Raw genomic sequence first — 22,362 nt, forward strand, 5'->3', positions numbered from 1 at the left:
AGACGGAACCATGATTTGGTTTTTTTCTCTTCTGAGCAGGTGTGACTCGGGGGATACACCCTGCTGTACACATTTAGACGGTCTCAAATACTTTTATATATTAATTCTATCAAGAAATTTTTTGTGTATAGCTTTTTTTTGTGTGGATATCCCTGAATACATCTTTATAGGAAATCAAAGGAGGTATAACATAGTGTGAATTACTACATTCTTTATTGGGGTTTTATGGACATTTATTTTATGCCAGTTTTGTACCATTTCTTTCTCCCATCAGTGGGTCCAGAATCAAACCCAACTCTGATTTTAAAAGTCTTAGAAGAACTGAAAATGTAGTGTATGCCTAACCATTTGACCAGGATAGAGCTGGAACACTCATTCTCTGACGTCCGTTTGGTTGGGACAGAACCGTGCTTCTTCAGGGCTAAGCAGCTGGGTGACAATGGTCGTCAGACTCACCTGAGAGCCGGCCATGTGTTGGGTCCAGGGTCACTAACCTTTGAAGAGAGCTTCCAGAAATGTGATAATTAGCCCGATGTCGACAGGTGTCTAAGATTTTGTATAATACCCAAATATCCTTTTCTTTATGCCTTTCCTTGTACTAATTTAAGGTGTTCTTTATAATGCTTTGACCGGTCTTTGCTTTGAGAATATATCTGTCTTTAGCTCTAAGTTATTATCTACTTAATTATTGTATCATAGGAAGTGATGTAAAGCATTATATTTTGTACATAGATTACACAATTGGATAAGTCTCGAAAATGTTTATTGTGATTAGAATGTTGACAGGGAATAATCCTACCTCTTTCAGGAATTTTAAAACTCTAGCTGGTAATGTGTGAAATAGAAATCTGCAGAACGAAAAGGAAAGTGTTGGCCACTGGATTTTAGAGTTCTGATTCTACTTATGAATGACCAATGAATTTTCAGAGTTAAAAAATAAATTGGTAAATTGATAAATTGGTACAGTAATTTTAAACATGTTTAGGGAAAAGTGAAGCACTGTATTTAGATGGTGCTGTCTTTAGGTTCTCCCACATGGAGTATTTAATTGTTCTGTTACCACACAAATTACAAAGGGATATCTTTTAGAAATATATGAGAGAGTCAATTCTGCTAAAATTTTATATGCAGAACTAGTAGTGATATTTTGAATGCGATTGAATTCTGTGTATAAGTACATTCTAGGTCTTAAATTCCTGCATCTGAATGTATTTTTGAGATTATGTTGTATTATATTCTATTGTATGTGAGGCATGTGCAAATCTAATTGTGTAGAATCATGAGATATGTATTTACAATAACGTCTCTCCCTCTGTCTGCATCTCCTTCTGATTCTTTCTGATGGCTCTCCCTCTTTTCCCCTCATTTACATTCTCTCTAAAATGTATGTACATATTTATAGTACTTTAAGTCTTGTTAAGCTCAGACTGAAAGACCTTTTGTATCTATGACTGATGCAAACACAAGGGCCATTGTTTCATTTTTCTTATATAAATATTAAATGATTTACTTTTGGTGATTTTGTGGACCTATCGTGATATAAACTATGTCAATATAACTGAGTACATCACTTATTCAAACAGTTACTGAGAAAACCCCATCGCCATGTCTTGTAACATGATAGATCCACTCTGCCCCCTGCCAACTGTTTCTTTTTTTAAAACATTTCTTTTAAAACTTGCTAAATGCTTGGTCCTGACAGGAAACATGTGCTAACAGAGGATGGAACAGAAAAATGGCAGTTCTTTCACTGGGTTTGTCCTGCTGGGTTTCTCGGACCGGCCTCAGCTGGAGCTCGTCCTCTTCGTGGTTCTGCTGATCTTCTATCTGTTCACTCTGCTGGGAAACACCACCATCATTGCCTTGTCCCACCTGGACCCCCACCTTCAGACTCCCATGTACTTTTTCCTCTCCAACCTGAGCTTTCTGGACCTGTGCTACACGACCAGCACTGTCCCCCAGCTCCTGGTTCATCTCAGGAGAGCAGACAAGTCTATCTCCTTTGGTGGCTGTGTGGCTCAGATGCTTGTTTCTCTAGGATTGGGATCGACAGAATGCATTCTCTTAGGGGTCATGGCATTTGACCGCTATGCAGCCATCTGCAGGCCCCTGCACTACACAGTGGTCATGCACCCCCGTCTCTGTGCCCTCATGGCTTCCGCATCGTGGGTCATTGGTTTTGCCAACTCCTTACTGGATACAGTGCTCACCTTCCTTGTACCACTTTGTGGGAGAAATAAAATAGACCATTTCCTTTGCGAGGTCCCCCCACTGCTCAAGCTTGCTTGTGTTGACACCACTGTGAATGAGTCTGTGCTCTTCTTTGTCGGTGTAATGATTCTCCTCGTCCCTGTGGCCTTAATCACAGTCTCCTATGGTCGGATTGTCAGGGCAGTCTTAAGAATAAAGTCACCTGCAGGGCAGAGGAAAGCGTTTGGGACGTGTGGGTCCCACATCACGGTGGTCTCCCTGTTCTATGGCTCGGCCATCTACGCTTACCTCCAGCCCAGCAACAACTACTCCCAGGATCAGGGCAAGTTCGTTTCTCTGTTCTACACCATCGTCACCCCCATGGTCAACCCCATCATATATACACTGCGGAACAAGGATGTGACGGGAGCAATGAAGAAGGTGCTTTGCAGGGGCCATGACTCCAGATGACTGGGAGGAAGACCCTGTAATGGGAAACTTTCACTGCCAGAGCTTCTAAGATGATTGTGTCTTCCTCATGACACCCAGAATCTCCCCTGACATGTCTCAAGGGAACTCCCTCACCTGACGCTTTAATGTGGGCGCTCACAATCTAAGTCCAGGGACTCCTGCCGCCTCCGGAGATGCTCACTGGTGACCCTAGAGCACCCGCATCATGTCGTTATTATAAAAAGCTCCACAGGTTTTTCTTAACCAACCCCCCCAACCATTTGGGAACACTATTCCAATTCTACTTGCAAGTAGACATCCACCCACATACTATATAGGCATAGGGAGAATAAGAATAGCAACCAAAAAAACGCTACAAGAAATATTAACATTTTAACATTTTCTGGCAGTTGTTGGAGACATATCACTTACTCTTATATTTTGTGACCGTGGCTCTATTCAGAGGTCCATCGGTGGACTGTATCACAGCGTTTTCATAGAAGTAGGTGGGCAACTGTGGGAAAAACAAACTTTTAGCTCGAAGAAAAACCTTCTAACATCAATCCTGATAAATCCATTCAAATGTCAGGCCCCAGTGTGATGTCACCAGTGTGACAGTGGTTTTATGTAGCCTTCTGTCACAGAAGGAGGAGGGTGTGATGTTTACCTGCCTGTGGCATTGGGAGCTTCAGCTGGTGATACACGAGGTGGTGCTTACATGTAATTTTGTGCGAGGTAGGAGAAGCACTGATGTGAGGTCCACAAGTTGGTTATGCAGCTTGCATCCTGTTCATTAAAAATGACTTTTGAGGACATTATCATATCTGGACAGTATATGACCCAAATCCTATTTTATATTCTATCCATTTTCACTACAATAATGCAGCAAAAGTTTCAAGGGTAAAATACATTTAGATACTGTCTTCATACCATTTTATAAATTCTTTGATTGAGGCATCAACTGATCAATGCTTTTTTTTTTTTTTTAAGATTATATTTATTTGACAGAAAGAGGACACAAGCAGGGGGTGCAGGAGAGGGAGAAGCAGGCTCCTGGCCTAGCAGGGAGCCTGACGCGGGTCTCAATCTCAGGATGCTGGGATCATGACCTGAGCCGAAGGCAGACACTTAATGACTGAGCCACCCAGGCACCCCCAATCAATGCTTTTCTATCTCACATCTGCCAAAGGCCCCATACAATTTTGAATGCAGGGACATATTATAAAAATGTATTTTAAAAAACCCCACCAAAAAAGAGAATTACAGACCAATATCCTGATGAACATGGATGCAAAAATTCTCCCCAAAATACTGGCCAATAGCACCCAACAATACATTAAAAGGATTATTCACCACGGCCAAGTGCAATTTATTCCTAGATTGCAAGGTTGTTCAATATCCAGAAATCAATCAATATGATCACTACATTAATAAAATAAAAGAAAAGAACTATATGATCTTCTCAATTGATGCAGAAAAAGCACTGGTCAAAGTATAGCATCCTTTCTTGATTACAACTCTTCACAGTGCAGGGGTGGAGGGAACACTCCTCAATATCATAGATAGACTTGTCTGCTCCCCTGAGATGAACCAGGAGCTGCGGGACAGTGCTGGTCGTGTAGCACAGGTCCAGAAAGCTCAGGTTGGAGAGGAAAAAGTACATGGGAGTCTGAAGATGGGGGTCCAGGTGGGACAAGGCAATGATGGTGGTGTTTCCCAGCAGAGTGAACAGATAGATGATCAGAAGAACCACGAAGAGGACGAGCTCCAGCTGAGGCCGGTCCGAGAAACCCAGCAGGACAAACCCAGTGAAAGAACTGCCATTCTTCTGTTCCATCCTCTGTTAGCACATGTTTCCTGTCAGAACTGAGCGTTTAGCAACTTTTAAAAGAAATCTTTAAAAAAATAATTGGCGGGGGTAGTCTATTACGTTATAGACATGGCCATGGGATATTAAAAATAACTCTTTCAATAAATGATTGAAACTGACATACCTTATACCGATTTAGTTCTGCATTATCACGAAAAGTAAATCATTAATATGTAATATAAAAAAAGTGAAATAATGAACTTTGTGTTGGCGTCAGTCATAGGGATGAAAGGTCTTTTGGTCTGCATGTGAACATTGTGTCAGAATTACCTCTGTAATCTTAGTGAAGAGAAGGGCCATATACACCCCAATGTTCACTGCAGCATTGTCCACAATAGCTAAATTGTGGAAGCAGCCGAGATGCCCTTCAACAGATGAATGGATAAAGAAGATGTGGTCCATATATACAATGGAATATTACTCAGCCATCGGAAAGGATGAATATCCACCATTTGCACGGACATGATGGAACTAGAGAGGACTATGCTAAGTGAAGTAGTCAAACAGAGAAATACAATTATCATATGGTTTCACTTGCATGTGGAACATAAGGAATAGCAGGGAGAACATTAGGAGAAGGAAGGGAAGAATGAGGGGTGGGAAATGGGAGGAAGAGATGAACCATGACAGACTATGGACTCTGGGAAACAAACTGAGGGCTTCAGAGGGACGGGGGGTGGGGGATTGGGACAGGCTGGTGATGGGTATTAAGGAGGGCACGTATTGCATGGTGCACTGGGTGTTATACGCAAATAATGAATCATGGAACATTGCATCAAAAACTAATGATGTACTGTATGGTGACAAACATAACATAAAAAATTTTTTAAAAAAGATTTACCTCTGTAAGATATTATATTTATGGAAGCTACGAATTTGGATTTTGTGTTTCCTCACACTAGTAAAACAACTAAACCTCAATCAGAGAGAACGTGAGACCACCACCATTCAATTACAGTGTTTAAGTTTGCCTGAAGATGCTTAAAATTACCATATCAATTTATCAGGAACTCTGAAATTCCTTAGCCTTGCATATACAGGTGGAATCAGAACTCTCAAATCCACCGGCCATGACTTTCCTCTTCCTTCTGCGGAGTTCAGTTTCACAATTATTAACCAGAACACACAAAATTCCTGAAAAAAGTAGGATTATTCAACATCAATATTCTAATCAGAATAAACATTTTAAAAAGTTACCACACTGTGTAAGCTATGTACAAAGTGCAATGCTTTACACCCCTACCTATGATAAAGTAGTCAAATAGATGAATATATACAGATAAACACAGATTGATACTCAAAGCAATGACAGGTAAAAGCCTGTAATGAAAACCTTTAAGTACTACACAGAAAGTCCCAGAAAAGATATTTTGGTATTATATAATTTCAGATATCCGTCAACATTAGCTTAATCATTGCCCTCTGGAAGCTCTCTTGCGAAGTTACTGATGCTGAACCAAGCACGTGGCCAGCTCTCAGGGAGTCTGATGACCCTATTCGTCTAGACGCTTAGAACTGAAGAAGTGTAGTCAAAATCCCCCCCAAAGAGGCATCAGAAAACGAGTATTTCAGTTCTAGCATGTTCAAATTGTCAGGCATACAGTACATGTTTTGGTCTTCTAAGACGAAAAATCTGAATCAGGTTTCAGGGTAGACCCACTGGTGTGTGAAAGAAATGGGTACAAAACTGGCATAAAATAAATATTTATGAGATCAGAATAGAGGATAGAGCATTTCACACTATTTTGTACTTCTTGGATTTCCTATGGAGATGTATTCAGTGGTATCCACACAAAAAAAAATCTATGCATGAAAAACGTCTTAATGGCATGAGGTATAAAGGAATCTGAGACAGTGTAAGTGTGCAACAACAGGGAATCTGCCAGACTCACTCCTGCTCAGAAGAGAGAATAAAAACAAACCGCGGTTCAGTCTCACGCACACATGCGCAAGTACAGATGAATTACCTAAAATAAATTGCTGGCGTTTTAAAGGTGTCTAATAAAGGAATTCCTCACCAAAGTAAGGAGGACAAGTGAAATGCTAACGCACCCAAGGAAACACCACTACCATATGTACCATTAGAAAAAATGATGATATATTTTAGCATTATCCTATCGATAAGGACTAAGAGGGCAGGTAAGAGAAGACAAAACTCTGGTGAGCTGACCCTGTACAAATGATTTCCTGCTTAACGGATTATAAATGTATGCGTGTGTGTGTGTGTGTGTGTGTGTGTGTGTATACATAAGCATAAAGAATGCTGAATGGCTTCTATCTGACAGGTATAAAAATGAATATGATATTAAGTGGAAGAATAAAATATCAGGCAAAGGCGATGCCCACTAGGAGAGAATGTGACATGTGACTGTCTCTGCATGTTACAACTGCTCCGAGTGCCTTCCTGGAGAGCACACCGGGAGGGAACTACGATACTCAGGTCATAGTCTACCATCTTTTTTTCCCACATTACAGCCAGGAAAATGATCCTACTTTAGTAACAATGGGTATGGGAAAGATCGGGCTGCATAATGCGTTCTCCTGATTGCAACAGGCGCTCTGCAGATCTGGGTCCCTTTGTTCCCTTCCTCCTCCCTACTCAGCACCCATCCCTCTCCAATCCCTGTGCCCCACAGAGCGCAATCTTCCCGGAGAAAGGCTATGTTTAGACTAAAGTGAAATGAGAAGTTTCATTTCATCCACTTCTTACCACATTTAAAGACTCATGTAAATAGACTAAGAACCATCATCTATACGTAGGTAGGTATCGAATGACACAGCAGTAAGATATCGATTCCTCTTAGACAAACTATGTAAATAATTCTGGCTGGAAATAGTAAAGACATCTATGCTAGCTAAGGAGCACAGAACGCTGTCCCTAGTAACTATCATGATAGGATATCTTATAGGAAAACTCAGTACAAACAACACAAAAATTATTACTATGCATACAAAACAACAAATACTTAAATAAACACAAGTTATATACTGAGAAGGAAAAGTGTTATTAGGTAAAATAAAAATAAATAGATGCCAAAAAACAAAAACAGTGGCATTCTATGTAATAATTACCACCTAAAAAACAATATAGAGGGAAACGACATCTCATAAAAATACAATTCTACAATAATAATTAAGAGAACGTGCATCAAATGAAAGAGGTTGTATGTTCAGTAGCGGCACACGGAAGCTGATAGAGCCATTAACAGAAGTGTTCAATGCTGATGTACGTCTAAAAGTTTAAGTGTAAGAGCAGATATTTCCAGAAAACCAGACGTTCACTAGCCAAACTAAACATTTTAAAGACCAAAGATCTCAAGAAAGTGTCTGTATTGAAGATATTTCAAGTATATAACAGTCATGGATATAATTCACATACAAACTCTGCCCTATCCAGTTCCTGAATGATCCTGAAAGAGTGTTGGCAGTGGTAGGAATGAGTCGCTATTGCTTTAATAATGTGACCCTGTCCTAGGTCTGAGCTGACCCAGATCTACCAGAACAGCCCCCGAGGACAATGCAGGAGGAGCTGATAAGGGGAATGCAGCTGTCACAACACGGGAAATGACAGGTCTAATGAACGTGGACAGTGCTTTCCAGCAGGTTCCACAGGAGAAGAGGATCAAGTAGGATTTCCCCTGCATGTTTGTTCAGGGAATGCTCTCAGGATAAAGGGGGTGAGGGAACAAAACAGAGCAGAGAACGTTGCTAAGCAAGGATGTGGGCTCAGGTGGACTATGGCTCGAGCCTCATCCCCTAAGAAGCGGGACAGGACTCTCCCACACAAGGAGCCATCTGTGCTGGTGGAAACCCGTGTCCTCGCTGTCTGATACCGTACCCGCTATCCACATGTCACCACCTGCGCATTTAAAACATCCTCGCTGAGAAACTGAATTTTGTATTTTATTTAATGCTAATTAATTTAAATGTAAATGGCTTCCTGTAGCTACTTACTCCCGTATTGGACAGCCCAGCTCTGGAGCATGAATTGCAGCAGGTTCGTCCTGCCTGGCATTCGTCCTGCCTGGGCATTGGCACCTTTTGTCTACCCCAGGAGCCTGTCACTGGCTGTGAGCTGCCCCCACCCTGTTCCTGAGACCCCCTGGCACAGTGGCTCCCCTTCAGCTGACGGCCAATGTCTGAGAAGGGAATGGCTGTGAACCCTGCAGCCCGTATTCCAACACATCAGGCAAGGACCGGAGCAGCAGCCAGGGAAAGAGGGTCTGAGCAGGACACCAAGAGCATCACGCAAGAGTCCATTCCTGATCCTGTGCGAGGAGACAAGGATGGAGCCTAGTGTCCAGAGAAGCACTGACACAATAGTCACAACATAGAACTCCCCTGTAGTAATCTCCGATACAGCATTTTTTAAACTCCAGACATGTTTTAGATTGTTTTAGAAAATCTAAAGGGGGAAAATGACCATTTTGAAGGTATTAATACTGACAATGAGTTTTTTGCATAGAGAACAAATATTGTCTAATTTCACAGACAATAAGGACCAAAGGGAAAGCAGGGAAGCATATACTCCAGTAATTGTACACATATGCATACTCTCTAATTATGTTACGAAGGCCGTACTTTTTTACCACTATAGATGTGTATTTAAAGTATTCTCCACGTGTGCATACACAGGTCTAAGGAATAGACTACAGTACAATGAAATTTCTGGGAACGACTTGGTAGAGTCTATAATGAACAACTAAATTTAATTCTTATACTTGGACACTTTCCACAGTCTTCCTTTAGACAGTGGACCATATAATCAAACCAATAAAGCTCTTTTGTTTTAAGAAAAATTGCAACTGAAAATTAACTAACTTACCAATTCCTAAAGCAACACACAGACCAAATTCCGTTTCACTCACCTTTGTTCACCTTCTCCGCGCGTTCTAGCTAGTTCCCTACCTCCTTTCCAAGTCACTGCCTACACACAGTACTGGGACTGGCACTGGGACATGCAGAATCAGTTGTATGCAGTAAATGCAAAGGTTGGCTACACCAGCACTGGCTTATCCCTGAATTTTTCCTAAACGAAAGGACGCTTTCTCAAGATGACTTCACGTGTCTTCAGGTGGACAGAGATCTGCACGTTGCCTCTAGGACGTGGGAGATGAAGGCAATAGCAAACTCTCACTATGGTTTCCCGGATGCAGTGACGTGCCTGGCGACAGTGAGACCCTTAGGAGCACAGGAGAGTGTGCTGTGACCTTCAGCTGTGGCTGGGCTGACACTGAGAACCACATGTGTTTCCCTGGCTGACGTCTCTGGGGTCAGACGCCCCACACTGTTAATGAGGCCGTCTCGCTGAGCGGTCCACAGGTGACAGTCCTCAGGGAGAATGAAGATCAAGGACAACGCCGGAGGAGACCTCATCTGTCTCGTATGTGATGTCACATATTTCACAGAGGACAAATCCCTCCCTAGACCTCCCCAACCAGCTTGGTCTCATCTGTGAATGACCTGCATGTTTTACAAGACACTGAAGACTTTTTCACCACAATTCCGCCAAATATTTGCATAGAAATATAGAAGTAAGAGTCCATTCAGTTAGTTAATTTGAAATGTAAATATGTGGGTCCCCAGTCCCTTAAGCTTCAGACTTTTGGTTTGCACTCAGGTCATGATCTCTGAGTGTTGGGATGGAGCCCAGCTTAGGGATAGAGCGCCCTGCGAGCGGGAAGTCGGTTTCCCCTCTTTGTCTCCCACTGCCCCTCTCCCCAGTCATGTTCTCTCTCTCTCAAATAAACAAAAAAATCTTTAACAGGAAATAAATATTGTCAATATGTGAATATTTTTTTCACTTATTCTCATTCATAACCAATGTGTAAGATATCGCAGAGCTAATTCTAAGTGACACAAGTCAGGAGAGAAAAACAAAGACTGTGTGATCTGACGTAACTGCGGGTCCAGAAGAGCTGAACCTGCAGATACAGAGAGTAGAATGGTGGTGACCAGGGGCTGAGGGGGGGAGAAGCGGGAGATGTGGGCAAAGGGTACCAGCTGCCAGGTGCAACACCAGCAGGTCCTGAGAAGCTAACGTACAGCATGGTAGTTACAGTTCCTGTGACTGTATCACAGACTGGAAGTCGCTGAGGGTAGATCTTAAACTTCTCCCCACAAAGAAGAAAGGCTCATCGTGTGATGAGATGCAGGTGTTAGCCAACGCTATCGTGGTAACAATTTTGTTGCATACACATGTTCACATCTCCTAGTCCTAAGATTTGCTCCATGTTACATGTCGGTTCTATCACAGTACAACTGGGGAAAAATAAATTCAAGAGGCATCATTCAATTTTTTATCCCACGTTATCGTCCTCTCCTAAGGTCAGATTATTCCTGCTACTTAATACAAAATCTCTCTCCAGGGGCTCCTGGGTGGTGCAGCTGTTTGAGAGTCAGACTCCTAGTTTGGGCTCAGGCTCCGCTCTCAGGGTTCTGCATCTGGACCCTCGTGGAGCCTCGCTCTCTCCGCGGAGACTGCTGAAGTTTCTCTCTCCCTCCTTCTCTGCCCCTCCTGCTCTAAAATAAGTAAATACATCTTTTTTGTTAATCTCTCCACAGAGTTAATGAAAGGGAGTGTTCTAGAATTATCCTATGTACAAGCACAGCCCACCCTTTCTGATGCAAATTGTAATCCAGAGAGTGAAGGAATGGCAACTCTGAACCTTTTACTTAGGCGTGTCTGTTATGACAGCAAAAGGAGTGTAGCTTGTTCCATTCAGCTCTTAGTGGGTAAGATTCTCCCAAGAACAGATGCCTCAACACCTCCTGCTAAGTAGTTCTCCTTTGCCATGTGACCTGAAGGAATCAACTGTTACCCCACACACTTGGGTATGTTTGTACACATCTCAGAACACATTGGAAAGAATCAGTTATACACCTGTCACTTCAAAGTAGTGCGAGCTGACGGAAACACATTTTCTTCTACTCTCCATCCTCACAAAAGGGTTAAGAGACTGACCTAGGAGAGATTGCACGTGAAACCCATGTTTGTGCATGTGCATATCTGGGTGTGTGTGTGTGTGTGTGACAATATACTAATTTGCATGTTATTTCATCTAAATGTCTCTAGAAGTCACCGGCCAAGGAAAGGTTCACAGGGATCTGTAACCTGTTCCTCCCTCCTCAGTGAGCCTGGACAGAGCAGAACTCTGGCAAAGAGTAACCGTGAAATGCGCAGACCACGAGATACGTGAGGGTCTTACAGGGGTGGCTGTACGCCGATCACTGCCCTACTAGTGATGGCAGCGTGATGCGTGGGGTCTGTTTAGAAGCTACACCCCACACACTGCAGACATGCTACCAAATGACAGTCCTAACGCCAGAGCAGGGCTGTGACGGAAGGGACACAGAATCTGAGGCTCCCCCAGCCTTCCCTGTGCTGACTGGTGCCAGACAAGTTCTGCTCCACATCTGAGAAACAAACCACTTCCCATTGCGGTGCGGGGTCTCCGAAGCTGTGTCTGATGGGCCTGGGGCCTCCTGGATACTCAAGGGCTCTCAGCATTTTGTATCCTTTGTTAATCGGTAGTAAATCTTCTATGGGTTAAGAATTGAGTTTCATGTGAGTCCGACTGACATTTTGGGTGTCTGCAATCACGCATCCCCTGAGCCGAGGGTGTGCACCCCGCATTCCTCAGAAAGGACAAGCGCTGGGAGAATCCATGGATTCCTCTAGAGCATAACAGTCGTCCTGAGCTCCAGGTGCTAAACACAGATGGAGTCAAATAACGTAGCCAAGCCTTGGGTACAATCCCACAGCCATGTCACAGTTACTGATGAAAATACAAAAGGAGACAGTGCAAACAGTATTGGTGACAAGTACACAACCCTGGACTCTGTTGTAGACAAAGCATGGAGAGTGTGGTGAGCAGGTTCCTAACGTTAGAAAACTGCTACAGAACAATCCTGAACTTGAGTTTGGTCTGTCAAGTAATTTCTTTTTTATTTCAGCATGGATCCCAGAGATCTTTATTATCTATAATTTATTCCCATGAGTAATAAACTTGCAAATGCCATCAAACCTTCACTTAAAGGAATTGAATCTGTTTGACACCAGGGCGCTATGTGACCTCAAGAGCAGAGTAGTTGCTCCCCCAGAACAACAGGCTGTGTAACTTCGTGAGACCCTGAGGGTTTTACACCAAAGAGAGATCATTTGAGGGATTTTAAAGTGACCATTGGGTGTAAATCACGATGTGGTTGAAACTCAACAGAGAGTAGAGCAGCGCATAGTGAGTTCAGTAGATCAGGGATTCAAGCCTTGATTTCAGCTCAGCTCCTGTCTCCACGTCAGAACATGGAGACGCTCTAGGGTCTGTGCTCAGCCCAGAGTCTGCTTGTCCCTGCCCAGGGTCTCTGTCTCTGTCACTCTTTCAAATAAATAAATAAATAAGTACAATCTTTAAAACAAAACAGGAATATGATGGAGAATGGAAATCTGTCACCATCGGGGATAAACGGTATCACAAAACCGCTTTTCCGCTGGCACACATGCAGCATCTCTGTGCTGTCAAGACAAACCCCAGGGGTGGATTCCAGTGGGAATATTGTGATGCTGTTAGCGATCCAGAGAGACCCTGACCGTGTGCATACTCTCCCCCGGCTGTCGTTTCCAGCCTCCAAGCGCTGTCTCTGGACAAGGTCACTTGTCATGAGCACGACCAGCTCAGGGGGTGCAAGGCCCTGGAGGAGCTGGTCACTGTTGGGTAGGGAACAGCACCCTGGTTACGCGGACGTGTCCGGTCCCAGACACAGATACACTTACCTACACGGGCCACGTGTTGGGAAAACCTACCAGGATTCAGAACCATGTGCATGAAGATGGCATCGCAGAGCTCCAGCCTCCGTGGGAAAGTGCACTGTGTGCGACAATACAGGACACGACACCAGATCCATGCCCCAAACACGTTTCTGTGCAAGCTGAGCCTGCAGTAAGATCGAAGGGCTGCCGGTCAGACTCAGTTGTTCTGGGATGTTTGCCTTCATCTCTCCTAATTCAGATTGTGTGACAGCGCTTCAAACTGAGATGGCTATTTGTGAAGGTCAGACACACGGAGATGTTTAATATTATATACATTGTATTTATTCTTCACATTTCCTCCTAGTGAATCCGACAAACTACAGAGAACATGGGATTTCCTGCAAATAAGAGGTCATTTACCATTTTTTATAAAATGTCCCTGCATTCTAATTGTATGGGGCCTTTGGCAGGTTTAAGATACAAAAGCATTGATCAGTTGGTGCCTGGATCAAAGAAATTATTAAATGGTGTGAAGAGAAGATTCAAATAAACTGTATCAGGATCGATGATGGCAGGATTTTCCTTGGGCTAAAGATATCTTTTTTCACACTTGCCCTTACGTCTGTGAAAAAGCTGCGATACAGTGAACCTATACACCTTATAATAGAGCCATGACCACAGTGCAAGAAGAGGTGACATGCCTCCAACAGGTTGCCAGAAAATGCTAAAATAATATTTCTTAGTGTTTTAGTGGTTCATATTCTTAGTTTCCCTATGCCTTTATGGTATGTTCCTCAATGTCTTCTTCCAAGTAGAAATGAAACCATGCTCCCATAAGGGGGACAAATCAGAGAAACCTGTGGAGCTTTTTCCAATGAAAACGTGACGCAGATGTTCTAGGCCCCGGAGCAGCATCCCTGGCAGCAGCAGGAATCCCGGACTTAGATTTTGAGCACTCACTAGGTAAAAACATCAGGTAAGGGAATTCCCTTGAGAGCTGTCAGAGGAAATTTTAGACGACATGGGGAGGACAAAATCAACTTTTTTTTCCTTAAAGATTTCTTTATTTATTCGGAGAGAGAAAGACAGAGCTGGCACAATCAGGGGCAGAGGCAAAAGCACGCTCCCTGCTGAGCAAGTTGCCTGTTGTGGGATTGATCCAGGGCCCGGGATCATGACCTGAGCAGGAGGCAGATACCCACCAATTAAGCCACCTAGACCACAAGGTCACAACCATCTTAAATACTCTGGCATTCAATGTCTTCCATCATAGGGTCTTTCCCTCACAGTCATCTGGAGTCATGGCCCCTGCAAAGCACCTTCTTCATTGCTCCTGTCACATCCTTGTTCCGCAGTGTATATATGACAGGGTTGACCATGGGGGTGACGATGGTGTAGAACAGAGAAACAAACTTGCCGTGATCCTGGGAGTAGTTGTTGCTGGGCTGGAGGTAAGCGTAGATGGCCGTGCCATAGAACAGGGAGACCACCGTGATGTGGGACCCACACGTCCCAAACGCTTTCCTCTGTCCTGCAGATGACTTTATTCTTAAGACTGCCCTGACAATCCGACCATAGGAGAAGGTGATTAAGGCCACAGGGATGAGGAGAATCATCACACTGACAAAGAACATCTCTGACTCATATACAGTCGTGTCAACACAGGCAAGCTTGAATAGTGGGGGGATCTCACAAAAAAAGTGATCAATTTTATTTCTCCCACAACGTGGTACAATGAAGATGAGCACTGTCTGCAATGAGGAGTTGGCAAAACCAATGACCCACGATGCGGAAGCCATGAGGGCACAGAGACGGGGGTGCATGACCACTGTGTAGTGCAGGGGCCTACAGATGGCAGCATAGCGGTCAAATGCCATGACCCCTAAGAGAATGCATTCAGTCGATCCCAACCCTAGAGCGACAAACAGCTGAACCACACAGCCACCAAACGAGATAGACTTGTCTGCTCCCCTGAGATGAACCAGGAGCTGCGGGACAGTGCTGGTCGTGTAGCACAGGTCCAGAAAGCTCAGGTTGGAGAGGAAAAAGTACATGGGAGTCTGAAGATGGGGGTCCAGGTGGGACAAGGCAATGATGGTGGTGTTTCCCAGCAGAGTGAACAGATAGAAGATCAGCAGAACCACGAAGAGGACGAGCTCCAGCTGAGGCCGGTCCGAGAAACCCAGCAGGATAAACCCAGTGAAAGAACTGCCATTTTTCTGTTCCATCCTCTGTTGGCACATGTTTCCTGTCAGAACTGAGCGTTTAGCAACTTTTAAAAGAAATTGTCAAAAAAATAAACAGTTGCTTGGGATTCGATCTTTCATGTTTAAGACAGGTCTCTGGGTTTTATCAGTAACTATTTGAATAAATGATGTATTCAGTAAAATTGACATAGTTCCTCCCAATACAGTCCATGTTATCACAAAAATATGTCATTAATATTTGGTATAAGGAAAATGAAATAATGGCCCTTGTGTTGGCATCAGTCATAGGTACAAACGGTCTTTCAGTCTGAGCTTAATAAGACTTAAATGACTATAAGTATGTACATAGGGGGTGAGGGAAAAAGGGGGAGATCCATCAGAAAAAATTCAAAAGGAAATGCAGACAGAGGGAAGGACGTTACTGTAAATACGTATCTCATGATCGTACGCACACTTCACAGGCAATGGAATATAATACAGTATAATCCTGAAATGCATTCAGAATCAGGAATTGAAGACCAAGATTGTACTTACAACAAAAATTCAATTACATTCAAAATATCACTACTAGTTCTGCACAGAAACATTATAGCAGAATTCACTAATGTATTTATGAAAGCTGCACCATCTTTTTTTTTCTGCATCATAGCAAAAAAATATATATACTCAATTACAGAAAAGGAAAAAATCACCACCCAAGTACAGTGCTTACCTTTTCCCTAAAGACGCTTACAATTACTGTACCGATTTAACAGGAACTCCAAAATTCCATTGGCCTGCATATCTGTGGAAATCAGATCCCAAAAGTCCAGTGGCCAAGACTTTCCTCTTCCTTCCACAGATTTCTGTTTCACACATGAGCAACCAGAGCACATGAAATCCCTGAAAAAGTCAGATGTAGTCACAGTAACATTCTAATCAGAATAAACATTTTAAAAGTTATCCAGTTGCGTAATCTATGTACACAGTATAATGCTTTCCATCACTCCGTATGATAAAACAATTAAGTAGATAAATACATGGAGATATGGACAGATACATTCTCAGAGCAGAGCAGGGAAAGCACTAGGATGGAAACCTTGAAGTACTAAGGGAAAGGATAACGAAAAGGATATTTTCATATTATACGAGATCTCAGACATCCGTTGACCTTAGGCTCAGTATCCCCTTTCTGGAGCCGGTCAGAGTCATTCACACTAGATCAAGCACGTGGCCAGCTCGCAGGCGAGTCTATGACCATTGTCACCCAGCTGCTTAGTACTGAAGAAGCACAGTTCTGTCCCAACCAAACGCACATCAGAGAATGACTGTTTCAGTTCTATCACATTCAAATATTTACACAGTACATTTTAATTCTTCTAAGACTTTTTTAAAAAAGGTTTTATTGATCTTCGAGAGAAGGAGAGCGCGTGAGACAGAGCTAGAAAGAACATGAGTAGGGGGAGGGTGCAGATTCCCCAGGGACAGGAGCCTCAGGCCAGCTCCATCCCAGGCCGCGGCATCACTAGCTGAGCGGAAGGCAGATCCTTAACGGATGAGCCACCAAGCGCCTCTGCTCTAAGACTTTTGAAATCTGAATCAGAGAAGACCCACTGACGTGTGAAAGAAATGGATACAAAGCGGGCATAAAATAAACGGTCACAAAATCTGAGGGGGACAAAAGTAAAATGTTAACTCGTCCAAGGAAAGCACCGATACACTAATGGACCATTGGAATAAACGGTGATCTATTTTAACATTACCCATCCCTAAGGACTAAGAAGGCACGTGAGAAGATAAAACCCTGGTGAGATGAACTTGTACAAATGATTCGTTGCTTTACAGGATTATACGTGAGTGTATGTGTGTGTGTGTAAAAGAATGCTGAATGATTATCTATCTAACAGGGATAATAGGGAATATGATTTCTAGGTTGAAAATAAAATAACACGTAAAGGAGATGCCCACCAAAGCAGAAAGAAGAATGCGATTGTCTCTCTGTGTTATGATTGCTTCCAGTGCCTTCCTGGAGAGCACCCTGGGAGGGAACTAGAATACTCATGTCGTAGTCTCTCAGCTTACTTTTACTTTTTTTCTCATTACATCCAGGAAAACTATTATCCTTTAGTGACACTGCGTATGGGAAAGAGCAGCCTGTGCATTGGCTTCTCCCATCGAGCCTCAAGAGCATGTTCTGTGACCTGGGTCACGTTGTTCCCTTCCTCCTCCCACCCCGGGCATCTGTCCCTCTCCAACCTGTGTGCCCCGCCTCAGAGTGCAATCTTGTGAGACAAAGAATGTTTGCACTGAGGTTAATGAGAAATTCCATTTCATTTCCACCTTACCAAATTTAAAGAATTGTGTGATTAAACTAATACCATCATCTATACGTAGGTAGGTATCAAATGACTGACTGCAGTGAAGAGACATCGATTCCTCTTAGACAAACTAGGTAAATAATTCTGGCTGGAAATACTAAACACATCTATCCTAGTTAAGGAGCACAGAATGGTGTCCCTAGTAACTATCATGATAGGATGTGGTACAGGAAAATCTAGTCACAAATCCACACATAAATTATTACTTTGTATTCAGAAAATAAATACTTGAAAAGAGCACACCTTATATACAGAGAGAGAAAAAATGTAAAAAAACAGTAAATAGATTCTACAAAACAAGAAATGGCATTCTATCTAATAATTACCGCCAAAAAAGATTGTAGGGGAAATGGCATCTCACAAGAACACAATTCTGCAATAATGATTAAGAGAATGGGCATCAAATGAAAGAGCTTAAATGTTCAGTAGCGGCACACGGAAGCTGATAGAGCCATTAACAGAAGTGTTCAATGCTGACGTATGACCCTAAAAGTTTAAGTGGAACACTTCATCTGTCCGTAAAACTACCTGCTCACTATGCAGACTGCACATTTTAACGACCAAAGATCTCAAATTAATGTCTGTATTGAAGATATTTCAAGTATATAACAGTCAAGGATATATTTGACATACAAACCCTGCCCTATCCAGTTCCTGAATGATCCTGAAAGAGTGTTGGCAGTGGTAGGAATGAGTCGCTGTTGCTTTAATAATGTGACTGTGTCCTAGGTCTGACCTGACCCAGATCTACCAGAACAGCCCCCGAGGACAATGCAGGATGAACTGATGAGGGGAATGCGGCTGTCACAGCACGGGAAATGACAGGTCTAATGACCATGGACAGTGATTTCCAGCAGGTTCCATGGGAGAAGGAGATCAAGTAGGATTTCCCCTGCATGTGGTTTGTTCAGGGAATGCTCTCAGGATAAAGGGGGTGAGGGAACAAAACAGAGCAGAGAACGTTGCTAAGCAAGGATGTGGGCTCAGGTGGACTATGGCCCGAGCCTGATCCCCTAAGAAGCGAGACAGGACTCTCCCACACAAGCAGCCATCTGTGCTGGTGGAAACCCGCGTCCTCGCTGTCTGATACCGAAGCCGCCATCCACATGCCACCACCTGCGCATTTATTTTTTATTTATTTTTTTTTTTTTTAAGATTTTATTTATTTATTTGACAGAGAGGGAGACAGCCAGCGAGAGAGGGAACACAAGCACGGGGAGTGGGAGAGGAAGAAGCAGGCTCACAGCGGAGGAGCCTGATGTGGGGCTGGATCCCATAACGCCGGGATCACGCCCTGAGCCGAAGGCAGACGCTTAACCGCTGTGCCACCCAGGCGCACCCCACCTGCGCATTTAAAACGTCCTCGCTGAGAAACTGAATTTTTTATTTTAATTAATGCTAATTAATTTAAATGTAAATGACTTCCTGTAGCTACTTACCCCATATTGGACAGCCCAGCTCTGGAGCATGAATTGCAGCAGATTTCGTCCTGCCTGGGCATTGGCAGCCTTTGTCTACCCCACGAGTCTGTCACTGGCTGTGAGCTGCCCCCACCCTGTTATTGAGACCCCCTGGCACAGTGGCTCCCCTTCAGCTGAGGGCCAATCTCTGAGAAGGGAATGGCTGTGAACCCTGCAGCCCGTATTCATAACACATCGGGCAAGGATCGGAACAGCAGCCCGGGAAAGAGGGTCTGAGCAGGACACCAAGAGCATCACGCAGGAGTCCATTCCCGATCCTGTGCGAGGAGACAAGGATGGAGCCCAGTGTCCAAACAGAGAAGCACCGACACAATAGTCACAAATCAACTCCCCTGTAGTAATCTCTGATACAGCATTTTTTAAACTCCAGACATGCTTTAGATATTTTAGAAACTCTAAAGGGGGAAAATGACCATTTAGAAACTATTAATACTGGCAATGAGTTGCATAGAGAACAAATATTGTCTAATTTCACAGACAATAAGGACCAAAGGGAAAGCAGGGAAGCATATACTCCAGTAATTTTACACCTATGCATACTCTCTAATTGTGTTACTCTAGGCCGTACTTTATTACCACTATAGATGCGTATTTATTCTCCACATGTGCATTCACAGGTCTAAGGAATGGACTACAGTACAATGAAATGTCTGGGAACGACTTGGGAGAGTCTATAATGAACAATTAAATTAAGTTCTTATATTTGGTAATTTCCGTGGTCTGTTTCTTTAGACAATGGACCATACATTTAAATCAATACAGCTCTTCTGTTTCAAGAACAATTGCAACTGAAAATTAACTTGCCAATTGCTGAAGCAACACAGAGACCGAGTTCCATTTCACTCACCTTTGTTCACCTTCTCTGTGGGTTCTAGCTAGTTCCCTACGTCCTTTCCAAGTCACTGCCTACACACAGTACTAGGATTGGCACTGGGATATGCAGAATCCGATGTATGCAGTAAATGCAAAGGTTGACTACACCAGCACAGGCTTATCCAAGAAGTTTTCCTAAACAAAAAGTCGATTTCCCATGATGACTTCACGTGTCTTCAGGTGGACAGAGATGTGCACGTTGCCTCTAGGACGTAGGAGATGAAGGCAATAGCAAGCTCTCACTATGGTTTCCTGAATGCAATGACCTGCCTGGAGACAGTGAGACCCTCATGACACAGGAGAGTGTGTTGTGACCCTCAGCTGTGGCTGGACTGACACTGAGAACCAAATGTGTTTCCCTGGCTAACATCTCTGGGGAGCAGACGCCCCACACTGTTAATGAGGCCGTCTCGCTGAGCAGTCCAGAGGTGACAGTCCTCAGGGAGAATGAAGATCAAGGAAAATCCTAGAGGAGACTTCACTTGTCTCTTTTATTTTTTCATGTATATTAGAGGACAAATAATTCCGTTGGTTTCATGTGTGAATGACCTACATGTTTTACAAAACACTTAAGACTTTTCATCACAATTCCCCAAAATATTAACATATATAAGTACGAGTCCAATCAGTTACTTAAGTTTAAATGTAAATGTGTTTGGCACCAGCATGATTCAGTCTCTTCGGCTTCAGACTCCTGGTTTCAGCTAAGGTCATGATCTTAGGGAGTAGGAATGGAGCCCAATTTCGGCTTAGAGCTCCTGCCCAGGGCGAAGTCCTCTTCCCCTCTGTGTCTCCCTCTGCCTCTCCCCACCCCACCCCCGCTCATGCACACTCTCATTGTTTTTCTATTTTATTTTTTATTATGTTCAGTTAGCCAACAGATAGCACATCATTAGTTCTTGATGTAGCATTCAACGATGCATTAGTTGCATATAATGCCCAGTACTCATCACCACACGTGTTCTCCTTAATACCCAAAACCCTGCTACCCCATCACCCCACCCCCTCACTTCTGTAACCCTCAGTTTGTATTCCGAAGACTAGAGTCTCTCATGGTTTGTTCCCATCTCTGATTTCCTCCCATTCAGTTTTCTCTCCCTTCCTCTATGGTCTTCAGTGTTATTCCTTATGTTCCACATATGAGTGAAACCATATGATAATTGTCTTTCTCTGCTTGACTTATTCCACTTAGCATAATCCCCTCCAGGTCCATCCATGTCAGTGCAAATGGTAGGTGTTCATGCTTTCTGATGGCTGAGTAATATTCCATTGTATTATGAACCACATCTTCTTTATCCATTCATCTGTTGAAGGACATATTGGCTCCTTCCACAGTTTGGCTACTGTGGACATTGCTGCTATGAACATAGGGGTTCATGTGCCCCTGCTTTTCACTACATCTGTATCATAGGGAGTAAATGCCTAGTAGTCCAATTGCTGGGTCATAGGGTAGCTCTTTCTTTAATGTCTTGAGGAAACTCCATACTGTTTTCCAGAGTGGCTGTACCAGCTTGCATTCCCACCAACAGCAGAAGAGGGTTCCCCTTTCTCCACATCCTCTCCAACATTTGTTGTTTCCTGTCTTTTTAATTTTTGCCATTCTAACTGGTAAATGTGGTATTTCATTGTGGTTTTGATTTGTATTTCCCTGACAGCTAGTGATGTTCAACATGTTTTCATGTGTCTGTCGGCCATTTGCATGTCTTCTGTGGAGAAGTGTCTGTTCATGTGTCTGCCCATTTCTTGACTGGATTATTTGTTTTTGGGGTGTTGAGTTTCAAAGGTCTTTATAGATGTTGCACACCAGCCCTCTTTGTGTATTGTCATTTGCAAATATCTTCTCCCATTCCATGGGTTGCCTCTTAGTTTTGTTGACTGTTTCCATTGCTGTGCAGAAGCATTTTATCTTGATGAAGTCCCAAAAGTTCATTTTTGGTTTTGTTTCCCTTGCCTTTAGAGACGTGTCTTGCAAGAAGTTGATGTGGCCGATGTCAAAGAGGTTACTGCCTATGTTCTCCTCTAGGATTTGGATGGATTCCTGTCTCACACTGAGGTCTTTCATCCAGTTTGAGTTTATCCTTGTGGATGGTGTAAGAGAATGGTCCAGTTTCATTCTTCTACATGTGGCTGTCCAATTTTCCCAGCACCATTTACTGAAGAGACAGTCTTTTTTCCATTGGATATTCTT

General features: G+C 43.3%; 1 protein-coding gene and 1 pseudogene across 1 annotated transcript; one reads left to right on the forward strand and one right to left on the reverse strand.

The window, feature by feature from the left end:
- The first annotated feature begins 1,707 nt into the window (after positions 1 to 1,707).
- On the forward strand, positions 1,708 to 2,661 carry LOC125283522 (putative olfactory receptor 2B8; annotated as a pseudogene).
- Positions 2,662 to 14,545: 11,884 nt separating this feature from the next.
- LOC125283526 (putative olfactory receptor 2B8) lies at positions 14,546 to 15,499 on the reverse strand. Its single transcript, XM_048225537.2, has one exon. The coding sequence runs from the start codon at positions 15,497 to 15,499 to the stop codon at positions 14,546 to 14,548; it is 954 nt and encodes a 317-aa protein (XP_048081494.2).
- Between the last annotated feature and the right edge of the window lie 6,863 nt (positions 15,500 to 22,362).

This window comes from Ursus arctos, unplaced genomic scaffold (genome assembly GCF_023065955.2).
Source record: "Ursus arctos isolate Adak ecotype North America unplaced genomic scaffold, UrsArc2.0 scaffold_31, whole genome shotgun sequence".
Classification (NCBI taxonomy): domain Eukaryota; kingdom Metazoa; phylum Chordata; class Mammalia; order Carnivora; family Ursidae; genus Ursus; species Ursus arctos.

Excerpts from the sequence above, each read along its gene's own strand:
- LOC125283526 (XM_048225537.2), bottom strand. The coding sequence starts at position 15,499 with ATGTGCCAACAGAGGATGGAACAGAAAAATGGCAGTTCTTTCACTGGG.